We start from the raw sequence: 13,413 nt of genomic DNA, 5'->3' as shown, positions 1-13,413 counted from the left end.
CTAAGGTCATTCTAGAGTAAGGAGCCTCAGGAGTTCAATCATATAAGAGCTTTACACGAATACCCTAATAAAATACGGATTCTTCAATCTTGTGTTCTTCAGAGCTTAAGGGCTTCTTGCTTTGAATTCCAAATGCCTTAGATTCTTTTTGGTCCTTTGAGAATGTGTGCTCGAATGTTCTTTGCAACTATCATACTTGAAGTAAATACATTAGAGCAACAAGATATAATTTGTTATCATCAAAATATTTGCAATATAATTGGATTGACGCCATAAGGCTAACAATATTCTATTAGTATTTTTTATTTTTCATGTTTTGTCTATATTTTCTATGCTTCTCTTATTTCGTTTCCTTCTCCTCCTTTTTTTTTTTTTTTTTTTTTTTTTTTTTTTTTTGCATCCTTATTTTTTTTATGTAATTAATATATTATTTTTCATTCAAATTGCTTATTTTATCTTTTGTAAATTTTACTCTAAATTCAAGAAAATGACGGTGAGAGAGAGTTTCATATGGTTGTTTTTTGTACGAGATATGATAATTTTTTAGTTTATACTGTTTATTGAGTAGTTTTTTATTACTTTGTATAATACAGAAAAGATAACACTATTATTTTATATTAGCATTTTTTATTTTTCATTTTTTGTTTATATTTTTTTATGCTTCTCTTCTTCCGTTTTCTCCTTTTATCATTTTTGTTTTTGTTTTGAAATTAAATTATATTGAAAAATCTCGCGCATAGTGAAGGTTACGAGCTAGTTTAATTAATAACTGACTTGTAAAAAAGCACACGTCTTTTCACGTCATTTTTCTAAACTATGCATATATTCCATGCCATCTCATTGCCACTTCAGCAAGGTAACTAAAGGAGAAAAACCTAAGTAATGTTTCACAATACTGTTGTTTTCTTCACTCAATTGTAATAAGCTTTTTGTAATATGTAAAAATAACAAATAGTCCTTACTATTAAATTTGGTAAAAAAAAATTAAAGGATTCCGTTAGTGTGCCATGTCAGATCTAATAAAATTACAACACGTGTCACTCATAATAAAAATAAAATATAAATACTAAAAATTAAAATTAAAACTAAAAATAAAAGTTTTTTTATATTTTATATATATTTTTATTATGAATGACACGTGTTGTAATTTCATTGGATCTAAAGAAATTCGTCAAGTTTTTTTGACAGAATTTGATAATAGGAACTATTTTTTATTTTTATTTTTGCATATCATAGGGTGCTCTAAAGCATTTTAAAACCGCATGGAGCTGATGCAAATAAGTGAAACCGCATGAACTAATTTTACATTTTTTCCTTTTATATATTTTATATTTTTATGTTATATATACATACATATATATGGGTAACACGTGTCGTTATATAATTAGATACGACGTGACATGCCAACGGAATCATTCAAAATTGTAGTTCAACTAAACATAAGGAGAAATGATCCCTACACTCATTTCTCACAACAGCTCTACAACAAGCTGACGTAGCTGGTAATATTTTATTATTTTTTTACAAAAAGAAAAGAAAACAAAACAAAAAAATAATAAAATATTACCTGCCACGTCAGCTTGTTGTGGGGCTGTTGTGAAAAATAAGTATATGGATCATTTCTCAAACATAAGGGAGCCTTTCCCAATGGGTTGTGTTTTTCTTACACAACAAGATTTACACAACTTTTATACAACACACTCATATGGGGTGAGACCTATGTGGTTGGTCTCACTCACATGGATCCCACCTCATATGAGTGTGTTGTGTAAAAGTTGTGTAAATATCATTTCTCTTTTCCAATAGAAAAGAGCTCTCCCAAAATAGATCATAGATAATAGTAGTGGAGTGACTACTAACAAGTGAGCATTTCATTTCCATACCCAAAAAAACCTAACTGGGCCATTTGGCCAGGATCGGCCCAACCTATCTCTGCTCTTTCCGCCTTCCACACTCACCGATATGACGATATTATATCTTCTATGCAAGTGAGCGAGTCACGCTGAATCACTGAGTTCTCTGAGTTCGTGACTCGGTTCTCATGGAAACCCTTATAAGCTCCTCCTCTGCGACGATCATGTTCTCTTCCTCTTCGTTGCCTTTCTCCAATTTCTCTCCTGGACAGAATTTCTCTTTGAGGCCCTTTCAGCTCCCTTTCGCCTCCTCCAAAGGTAAACACTTTTTTTTCTCTCATCATCTTTTTATGTCTCTTCCATTAGCCATAGCAATTGTAGAAAGAGCAAGAGGGTTTGAGGGAGCTTAGGGGAAGCAGAGAATTGGAGTGGGGGATTGGAAGTGCATGGTCCTAATTCATTTATTTGCATAGTGCTGACACATTACAACTAGATTACAACATTTTCGATTTAGGAGCATGTCTCATTAAGCGCATATTCATCTATGCGCACACATGCCTGCGGGGAAATACAACAAAATAAGTAATAATCGGTTTAAGCATTAGCTAATATATAGGTGAAATAGATGCCACATGTGAAAAAGAAGTGGGGAATTAGTGGATTATTTTTTTCTTCATTGCTATGTGGCTTCCGCTTTAGGAAGTACTCTCTTCACTCATTTTGGTTTGTCTAGAGTTATGCCTAGTAGTGTTACCGAACTATTTGCTTGTTGGTGAACGTCTGGAAGGCCGATGATTGCTGCGATTTGGAAGATGGTGCCGATTTGCCTTTTTTGGTGTTTATAGAAGAAAAGAATAATAGGTGTTTCGAAGATTGGGAGAGGTCATTAAATGATATTTAGCTTCGTTTTTTCATACTTTGTATCTTTGGACAACGACTTTTGTGTCTTCACTTTCGTTTAGTTTTGTCGATTTTCTTGTTTATTTTTCTCTTTCTAGTTATATGTTTCTTTTTGCATATTTTCGGTGTACCTAGAAACGCCTTACACTTTTAATAAAATTGATTATTACTTTTATATATATATATATATATATATATATATAGGCTAGCACGTGCCTAAGAGGGTACTCAAGAAGGATGATTTTAATTTTAGTTGAAGCGCATTATATTCACGGTCTTCAAAAAGACGTTGATTTGTTTTTCTTCAAATGCTCCACATTAGTAAAATTGGGATGACTTTTCATATGGTTTCTTTGGGTTGTCTCCATCCTTGCATCTTCCAACATTGAAGCAGTTCAACGATATTGCTAGGCATGACCCACGAGGCTTCGAATAAGATGAGAATCAAATGCCATATCTTGCTAGTAAATTCACAATGGATGAAAAAGTGGTTTACAATCTCTTCACTCTTCGTGCAAAGACAACACCAATTGACAAGGGTAAGACCCTGCCTTCTAAAGTTATCAATTGTAAGAATTTTACCTAAAGTCACCATCCAAGTGAAGAAAGCGACACAAGGAGAAGCCTTCACCTTCCAAACGCTTTTCCAAGAAAATAGGGAAGACTCACCAGACTGTAAAGTATGATAATAGCTCTTCACTTTGAACCTATGATTACAGGCTAGGGACCAGAACATTTTATCTGTTGTCTCTGAACAAAATTGTTCAGAGACAACAGGGAAGAGACAGCCTATGATAGACATGGTTTCTATCACCAGATAGAACTTGATTCAGAGATAGCAGGGAAGATCCCCATGTTTTGAAATTGATAACCTACACAATGTTTAGTATACAAAAATTTACATATGAGACCAGAAATTATACAGTCCTACTGAAGTCTGAACCAACCCACAAGATTGTACGACTCACATGAATGCATAATGTTTCTGCTTCCTAATTATAGAAGACCTTTAGTTGCTTACAAGCTTTTGAGAATATTCTGGAGATTATAAGGTGTCCTGTTCTGAGTGCAAGTGTGAAAATATATTTAGAGTTCTTATTATCTCTCTTCTTTTTAGGTTTGTTCTATGTACTTATGAGGGGCCCGGAAAGAAAAAGAGGGCAAGATGAAGTCTAGAGAGAGAGTTCTGTTATGTTAGAATAGATATCCAAATTCTGAAGAACTAGGCCTCCGAGTCTGTGCTGTTGTTATTTTCAGCTTTGTGGCTTGAAGGAACTCCCCTTATCATAATACTCTGAATGAAGGCAATCATCTGCATGACAGCATGTAATTTGTTAAGCACATCCAATTTCCCTATTGTGATTTATTATACGACTATAGTCTTGTTCCATTAGCTCATAAAGTAAGAAGCAGTTACCATGGCAAACCCAATGCACATGATACTGAAACCAGGGAAATGAAATGGTGCTTCTTCAGATAGGAATAAAGCTGCATAGATGGCAGAAGAAATTGTCAATCTTTAGATACTTTGATCTGTAATAAGTTTTTTTTTTTTTGGTTTCTCAATCTTCGACATACCTGTTAGAGGACTAAAAATTAATGGAGAAACGATGTTGGCAAAGGAACTTATGCCTGAAATGCATCCTTGAGCCTTCCCCTGACATGCATTTCATTGTTTCAGCCAGTTAAATGAAGGAAAGAAAAAGAAAAAACACTACTATATGGAAGATGAATAAAGGTGGCGTATTCTTTAAGGGATTGGGATTCCTATAGTTGGCTGTTCGAATTGAACGCAATTCGGATAACTCCACAAAGAGGGCAGGTGTGGGGTTCACTTGTCTCGGGTAAGTGAGTCCCGCACCCTGGGCTGCTTGGGGTAGGTGAGCCTCGCACTTGCTCTTTCTATGAGAGCGTGCAATTCGAGCAACCAATTGCAGGATATCCTTATTCATTCGTAAGTGTATAGAGTAACAAGTGAGGACAGAAGTGAACACGTAATATGTTAGGAACCCTAGAGAATTACCTGCTCGATGGGCCCAACTTGTTTTGAAACGATGCTGCGTAACTGCGAGTGAATTTCATCAACTATATATTTTAGTATCAACCAGTGAAATACATACAGCTTTTACCAAGATAAAAAGTAAATAACGTACGCTTGGTTGCACACAGACGGTAAAGATGGAAAACACAGTAGTGGCATAAGGAACCTGCATATAGTGAAAATGTCTTGGAGGATTATATGAATCAAAAGATGCCTACATAGAAAATACTCGTAATATCTAAAGCACATATTCTCATTTATTAACAGAGAAATAAGAAGCACAAGACTTTGTTGAAGAAGGATTACCCAAACTGACCAAGCTATGCTGCTTAAAAACATCTGCATTAAATCAGGTCTTAGTCAGCCTTATATGTTCAATGAACAGTTTCAGTCTCACTAGCTAGCTTTCACAGACAAAAACTCCCGAATGGCTGCAAGGAAATCATGAAAAGAAGGGACACTAAGTCACTAAGGCACATACGTTTGTAATGCCCATTAAGAGACCTATGGAAAGCAGCTTCTCCTCTCCAATAATAGGTACCAACATGGGCATGAAAATTAGCTGCAGGATTCCCAAGTTTTCAAGAGAAAACATATGTCAGCCAAAAAATAAAAGAGAAATAAGTAGTTCTGTTAAATGAAAAGAAAAAGATCAAGATGGTGAGCAAATCAGATAGCAAAAAGTAGATGGCAGAATGTCGAAGAACAGAGTTATGTAAAGCATACCTGTGAAATGGTCCCTGAAACCCCAACAATTAGCATTAGATCAGCATATTGGTTTTTGTTGAAGTGGAAACGAGCCTTTAAGAAGTACTGCAAGGTGCAAAAGCTTCTGTGTTAGTAATAAGAGAGATAAATTAAATCTAGACCGTTGAAAAAATTATATGCTTTAGTTTTTTTATAGCACCTAAGCCAAATCCGTTTGGTTTATGCACTATAAAGGATAGGTGTACGATATATTTAGCAGGAGTATTGAGTTCTGGGTGACATTATGTTCTAAGCAAACCATTTCTGTTGATGTAATTTGATCATTCAAGTCTTCTCTAATCCATTGAACAACTACATATTGCATAAGCTTCATTAAAGAATAACTGCTTGATTGGTCTTTGCTTTTTTCATGGGAGTTTGCTCCAGAATATTCATCAGATTTTATACTACTCTAGACTTTTAAGTTGGATTTTTCAAGTTCTAACAACCTTATCTACTGCACTAACCATGTACATCAGGTAATTAAATTGCAACGTGTTCCTTCATCGATTGGTTATTCCTCTCCGTTTGTATCTCTTTTTCTAATTTCGGTCTCGATTAGTTTGCAAGATTGAATGGCCAATTCTCTTACGGGCGCCCATCAGTGGCCCAAGCGATAGGGTGTGAGGCACTTAGATTGGTTGTAGTGGGTATCGCTCTAGTAGCATATATATGCTCGACCACCGAGAGAAGAAAATGCTGCAGACTCAGGATTTAAGGCACAAGGAACAACACTAATCTGATCCTATTTCGGTGCAAGAGAGGTGCCAACATTTTATTCCGCCGTATTATATTTCTAGCATAAATAAGCAAACATCTTAGGTACCTTAATTATTTCATTGATATGAATGTCCTACTTTGACATTAAACAAGAACTATACCAGCAACGAAGCTATTATCGCACCATCTGCAAGACTATTGAAGAATGAAACAACTGCTGCTTGCGAAAATGTCCTGCTGCAATACGATGTTTTACAATTTAGCGCTCCTTTAGAAAGATTTAATATCTAAATAACAAAGTTGCATATACAATAGGCAGAGAGCAGTACAATCTACAGTTTTCAACAAGGAAATCTCCTTCTAGTATGTATGATCTGGTCACCTTTTATTGTTGATCCATGCAATAAACATAAGGATCTCTCCATGATGATATATATTACACTAGAATGTGATTTAGAACAGGGAAAAGCGTTCTGTTTGAAAAAAATTAATGGGGGTTTGAAAACGTTAAAGAAAAATCACGTTTTTGCACACCAGGCAAAGAGTGCATTTTAAAAAACGCACATGAGTAGCATTATTCTTCTGCAAAACGCACCATCGGACACAAGAACTAGAGCATTTATATAAATATACAAAGTCTTACCTAATCTTCATCAATCTAATCAGATCCCCCAGCGATGGAAACCTCTTAAAGACCTGTGTAGTCTTTTCTAATTCAACACCTTCTTTAATAACATTAGGAGCTCCCCTCAAGATCGGTTGCCTTATTCCAACTTCATTGGGTATGCTTTCCTCAAGAAAAACTCTCACGTAAATGGCTGCAAGGATTGACACGAATGCAGCAACCTGGATAAAAAGAAATGATCACAAATCACAACCAATTGGTAGCAACTAAGCCAGAGTAATGCTAGAAACCAAGTATTTCATAATGCTGATGTTGTAGTCCTAACTAATTATTGGATTAGTCAGTATTAAAAAAAAAATAAAAACAAACGGTCTAAGAGTTGGTTGGAGCTGCCACATCAGCATTATGATTTCGAGGAGAAGTTAAACACGGTAGAGCAATACCTGAAATGTTGAAGCAGTGGAGAGAAAACGAGTCGCTAAGGTTCCACATACAAACGCAGCTGAACCTACCCCAGCTAGAATTCCAAATGCTGGAGCCCGTTCTCCATCTGGAATTTTATCTGCCTGAGAAGCAAGAAATTAAACATACACAGTTTCAGCACAAAGCTAAAGATTTCTTCTTCTTTTTTCTCGGTGAGCTTTGGCAGTCGCACCTAGTAATCAATGTTAAAGATATCCAACTCATAGACAAGCATCTCAATGAAGACAATGAAGAGCCATTCATAGTTGGCGATAATAATAACTAGATAGTTGAAGAGATCTCACGATACATTGAATATAATATAGTGAGATAGGAGGTAAATAGTTGTAACTATGCATAATTGTAGTAGAAGTTGAATGATTGTGTAGTTGTTATAAATATTAATACAATGATCCTATAATATTCATGGGGAAAAATATGTAGTTATCAAATCTTACGATCAACTTTCCCCGTCATAAATCTTATGATAATTGCATGCTTTTGATAAAAAAAAAAAAATTCAGCACATTTCGATTCATCAAAAGAAGCTGGTCTTATGGTATCTTATCTTGCTTTCTCCCAGAAAACATGGTAAGGTACTAAGGTTTGATCTGAATCATCTGATAGTTTTGGCGGTCTTTTCACTGCACTTTAACCCTTCTTAATTGCCTTTTGCTTTATCTAATTTGCTAACTGTTTTACGGGCTAAAGACTAGCTTAAGATTCCATGAGGAGACTTCGGGCTAACAATTCGTGTTGGTGTGTTGGGTTCGAATTTGGCTGATTCAATAGTTAATCCGATATGGGTCAACCCAAACTCAACCCATTTAGTTAAACGAGTCAAACTCCTCAATCCTGACACGACCCAATTAAATAAACAGGTGACAGGACACAACCCGCATAATCCGTTTAATAAACAGGTTGTGCTAGGTTAACTCATTTAAGTCGTGTTGAGTTAACTCAAACACGGCTCATTTCCCGTTTCGACCTATATATGAATTTTTTAAAATGAATTTATATGAATTGTAGTCTTTTTGGAGTTTTGTTTTTTAATTGTAAAAATAATAATAATAATAAAAAAAATCTAATTGAATTCATACGAGTTATACGGATTACTCATGGGTTAAACGAGTTGACCCATTTATCAAACGGGGTTAATTCGAGTCAACCCGAATTGACTTAAACCCGATTATACAAAATCATAACCTGCTAATTTTGTATCGGGTTCGTATCGTGTAAATAATTATCAACTCTTTCCATGCAGCCACTAGAACATCTTTGGCACTTAGCACATATACAAGCAGCTACATAGGGGTGGCTTTGGGGAGTAATTACCACATAAGCAAGAGCAAGGCAGTTGGTGCTGCTATCGCAGACCATGGCAGTGAGAGTCCTGAGCACGAAGTAGGCATAAAAGAAGTTGGTCGTCCTGCTATATGCCAATATTACTGCACAAACATTTTCCTACCTCGTTAGTATAACAACATCGATCCATATCATGCACTTACGTACGAACCACACACATGATCAAAGCTTTCAGAATATTTTTGGTCGAAAAAGGGAAAGCATGCACTTCCGAAAAGCTGCAACATTTGTTTATCAGTTCATCAATCACTTTTGTTGGATTAATTAGTTCCATTTGTTTCGAGTGGGGGAAAAGTTACTTTGACGTGGAAAGTCATCAAGATCCTCTCCGGTTCCTTTCAACCGGAGTGGATCCTGGTCCATCCAGATGTGACCCAACACTTTGTTTTGTGTAACATCATGCGTCAAAAAGCTTACAGACAAGTGTGAGTTTGTAGGCCCCAAAAGGCACTTATATGTTAAGGAAAGGAAAGGAAAGAGCACCTAGTGGAATGATGGAGAGTGTAATGGGGACGGTGAGCAAGACTTTCCTCCCGTACTCGTCCGACAGATTCCCAATTACGGGGGTAATTATCATTGCTCCCAATCCTATGATCTGCATCACATTCGAGTAAATTTTGTATTTAAACATTTTCCAAATTTTCCTGCAGAAAATGAATTCAATAACGAAAAAGCAGGAAGAAACAAAGGTAAATGAAAGGGATAGCAATTTGTGTTCATGTCGTGTTGAGTCATGTTTATAAGATTATATAAATCAACTCTAATTTGACCCATTTAATTAAACAGGTCAAATTCTTCCAACTTAATTCTCTAATTTTATATTGAATTTGTGTCGAGTTTATAGATCATGTGTAAAAAATTGTATGCTATTATATCGTTTGTCAAATTTGGATCATATCGAAGTAGAAGATAAGACTATATAGATAAATCATAACCTGATCCATTTAATTAAATAAATCAGAGTTCTCAACTTTAATTCTTTAATTTTATATTATATTTGATCGTGTCAAATTTATAAATGGTGTAAAAAATTGTCGACCTTAATAAATTGTTTTTGTAAAAACTTCTACACTATTCTTTTCCTCTATTGCCTTTTTCTTTTCTTTTTTTTCTTTTTTTTTTTTTGTGATCATCCTTTGTCAAATATAAAAGTAGGGCACCATAAAAGTCCTCCCAATTCTACTGATAGGGCCATAGGCTTTGACAAAAAAGTTGTACTGTGCTAGCTTCCCCACCCACTTGTCTTTGGTCACTGCTTACGTAAAGAAGAAGATTCCTCTTCCTTCCTTCCTTTTCTTTTCTTTTTTCTTTTTAAAAAAAATGGAGGTGTATCAGGCTAGTTCCGCCTTCTAGAGGAAGAGAGCGTGAGAATTGAAGACCTTTGAACGTGGCATTGAGATTTAGTACAATTGTTTGTCTATGTTACTTGTAATTTGAATAAATAATTGTGAGAGGCTTTTGTGAGGCTCACCTATCTGAGCAAGTATTCGAGCAGCCCGAGATCTGGTCGAACAGGTAACCCCTATAAGGGGGCTTCTTACAATAGCTTGTTTGAAGGCATTAAATAGCGATGAAAAATGATTTACGCATATGAAAAGTACAAACCATTTTAAGCCTCGTAAAAATTATTTTCTTCGGTCAACTAAAAACATTTTAAATTTACTAATACTTTTATATTGCGTCAAACACTCAAAAATAGAGAAAGTATTTTCTAGAAAATATTTCACATCAAAACAAATAGGGCATAAATCAAGCTTTCTTTGGTTATTAAGGAAGTGGGGGAAGGGCCTAAATTAGACGCCACCCTTGTAGAAAAAAGAATAATCTTTTTATTTAAATTGAGTTATGTAGAATTTTGTTAGACTCTGCCTAGAGTTTAAAGAAAAAACTGTCCTAAAAAAAAAAAAAAAAAATTAAATCCGTTCTTCTTCTTCTTCTTCTAAATCTACCTTTAGACTTTATTAATGGTCCGTTTAAGTTTACAATTTTAAAAATTAATTTTTTAAAATATAATTAAACATTTGACAAAATCGCAGATTAACCTATAAAATTTTACATTTAAAAAATATAATAATCATTTTATCTGCGATTCCAAAATGCACCATAAGTAACGTATCTTACAGGTAATTCAGTTTGTTTAAAACAAGTAGCAGTTGCAGCTGAAAAACTAGACGTCTTAATCACGTAGAAATTAGAATAGAATAATAATGGTAGCTATAGCATTCATTCAATGATTCAATCTATCTACTTATTTTTAAAATAAGGTCATATATATAAATGGATGAATTTGAAAGGCTATGAAATAGCCAAAATGTTAGGTTTGAACTTTGAAGTTTAGGTTGGGAATCCAGATATTCAACAAGGATGTCCAAACACTCCACATTTAAAGCTTATTATATCCCGTTAAGATACGTCTTTGGAATCATCTGAGACACCAATTAATTGGAAAATAAAAAGGAATAAGACTGAAAATGACCAATTATTAATTTTTTTTTTTTTTTTTTAAAAAAAAATAGACACAAAAATATTAAACTCCAATTAGTTCTAGTAATTAAAGAAGCAGAATTTTGCTAGAAGACTCCATGCAAAATGTGAAAATTGAGCATGTTGCTTTATATGCACGTCAAATCACTAACTAATTGTCTAAAACAAGAAAAATTAAAACTAATAAAAATATTTAATTAATATTTTAAACCCTAAAGTACTATTATTGATCTTCTTCTTCCCTGATGAGTGATGACCCCCAACCCCCTTCCTTTTAATTACCCCCCCAAAAAAAAAAACAGATATATAAAGATGGATAATTAAGTAATAATTGTGGAGTTGAAGGAAGGAAATTGTAGAAAAAAGGAAGAGCATATATATATGAGAAGAAGGAAGACCCAAAACGACGAGGAGACGCATACCGCTTGTTGGGAACCGGTGAGGTAAATTGCAAGGGAGCACTCATCTTGACCGGGGCAAAGAGCGAACATGGTGACGTCGGTGAGGGACGGAACCACCATGAAGTTAGCGAAGGTCGAGAGGAAAACCGTCACGAAGAGGTGGCTCAAACCCGTAAGCTTATTCTCCATGATCTGCCCAGAAGAATCTACTGGCGCAAGTACGTCCGTTTATTCTAAAAGAAAAGCTCCTTCATATGTATATGTATCTATATATATACACGTCTTCGATCTTCTAGCTTTTGCTTTTTCTCTTGAATGGGTGCATGTGCGAGCGAGTGAGAGACACAGACAGCGAGAGGGAGAGGAAAAAAGAAAACATTGGGGGTTTCAGGTCGTTTTCTGAGTGCGCGTAGCTTCTAAGTTGTTGTTGTTGTTGTAAAGATAAATTGACAGAATCCAAGTGAGGTTAGTATATCTCAACAAGAGGAAGATCTTGGAAGAAATGACTTTTTGTCCAAAAAAAAAAAAAAAAAAAAAATTGGGTTTGTCGTGAGAAACTGAGAATAATTAATTAATTAAAGCTTTTCAAATATAATATGTGAAATTAAGTGGTTGGCCTTATGCTAATAAATTAGCTCCGTTTTCATTTGGGTCTTTATTATCTATAATTATTACTGTGTGATGAAGATGATCGAACCCCACAAGGGCCACAACACAACAACCGAATTGGCCTACCTGTTTGTCGTCACGTACTTGCACCATTATTCAACACTCTCTTTTTAACCACCCATTTCTATCTCTTATCTCATTACATTTTTAACCACAAAATTACTACTGTCAATGCACGAAAATGTATAACTGATTTCTTTCTTTGGCATTTTAAAGGAAGAAAATAAATATACAAGAAAAAAAAAAAAAAGGTTGGAATGATCGAATTGAAGAGCTATATATGTCCCAAATGGGGACAAGTTTTTGTTATTATTATTATTATTTTACTTATTTTATCTTCATTTTATCCCTTGAAGATAATTAATACAAAACCATAGAAACTTAACTATGCGGTCGATTCACAAACGGCTTAATAACATGTCTTTTATAAAGAGATGTTTTTTTTTTTTTTTTTTTTAAGATGAATCAAAAAATTTATAAGAGCTCAACCAACTACACACGCTAGTAAATACTAGCCCAAAAACCTCAAGCAGATGACACTATCCAGAATGACCTATACAGTTATTACTACAAGAAAGCAACAAACCTATACTAACAACTTATGTAAATTCCAATTAATTACAAATTCTATACATTTATCTAGTTTCTTAAAAGATCCCTTAGCAAAGATTTGAGTACGAATTTCCTGTGTAATCTGTTTAACCATAGTCTCTTCAGTTCTCAAATTGTTGTTGTGCACCAAAACATTTCTTTGTTGCCAAAGATGATAAATTCATGTACCTAAACAAAGTTTACCAAGACTAGCCTGTAAACCTTTCCCCCGAAGTGTAGCAATGCTCCAAGTCATAACCTTCTCCCATTCGGACGGAATGTCAATGAAGAGGCACGCAGACATCAATGTCCCCCATATCCTCAAACTAAATCCGTACTAAAAAAAAAAGAAAAAAAAAGAAAAGAAAAGAAAAAAAAAGATGCTCTTGACTTTCATAACAAGCATGACAAAACAAACAAAGCACACTGTCAGTATACCCCCAACTACTCATATGGTATTTAGTCACTATAACCTCTCTAAAAACCAACCATATAAAGAAAGAATGCCAAGAGATGGCCAGAGGGTGCCAAACCAACTTCCACCATGCAACAACT

The 13,413-nt window shown here is 34.7% G+C and overlaps 1 protein-coding gene across 3 annotated transcripts; it reads right to left on the bottom strand.

Annotated features, from left to right (window-relative positions):
* Positions 1–3,547: 3,547 nt before the first annotated feature.
* Positions 3,548–12,051, bottom strand: LOC133881862 (uncharacterized). Of its 3 annotated transcripts, none has more exons than XM_062320906.1 (14): positions 11,620–12,049; positions 9,197–9,308; positions 8,684–8,796; positions 7,330–7,452; positions 6,905–7,107; positions 6,423–6,495; positions 5,521–5,607; positions 5,276–5,356; positions 5,101–5,133; positions 4,907–4,960; positions 4,777–4,818; positions 4,332–4,410; positions 4,171–4,241; positions 3,548–4,065 (listed from the first exon to the last, which is right to left on the bottom strand). In XM_062320906.1, exons 1-14 carry the CDS (start codon positions 11,785–11,787, stop codon positions 3,976–3,978), a joined length of 1,329 nt encoding a protein of 442 aa, XP_062176890.1. In that variant the 5' UTR covers positions 11,788–12,049; the 3' UTR covers positions 3,548–3,975. The 3 variants fall into 3 exon arrangements, with proteins under 3 accessions (XP_062176890.1, XP_062176889.1, XP_062176891.1); XM_062320905.1 differs by having other exon boundaries at positions 6,423–6,498; positions 11,620–12,048; XM_062320907.1 differs by lacking the exons at positions 8,684–8,796; positions 9,197–9,308 and having other exon boundaries at positions 6,423–6,498; positions 11,620–12,051.
* Positions 12,052–13,413: the final 1,362 nt, after the last annotated feature.

Source organism: Alnus glutinosa, chromosome 11 (genome assembly GCF_958979055.1).
Source record: "Alnus glutinosa chromosome 11, dhAlnGlut1.1, whole genome shotgun sequence".
Classification (NCBI taxonomy): Eukaryota; Viridiplantae; Streptophyta; class Magnoliopsida; order Fagales; family Betulaceae; genus Alnus; species Alnus glutinosa.
Note: the sequence above shows the minus strand (reverse complement) of the source record. Positions and strands in the feature narration are given on the sequence as shown.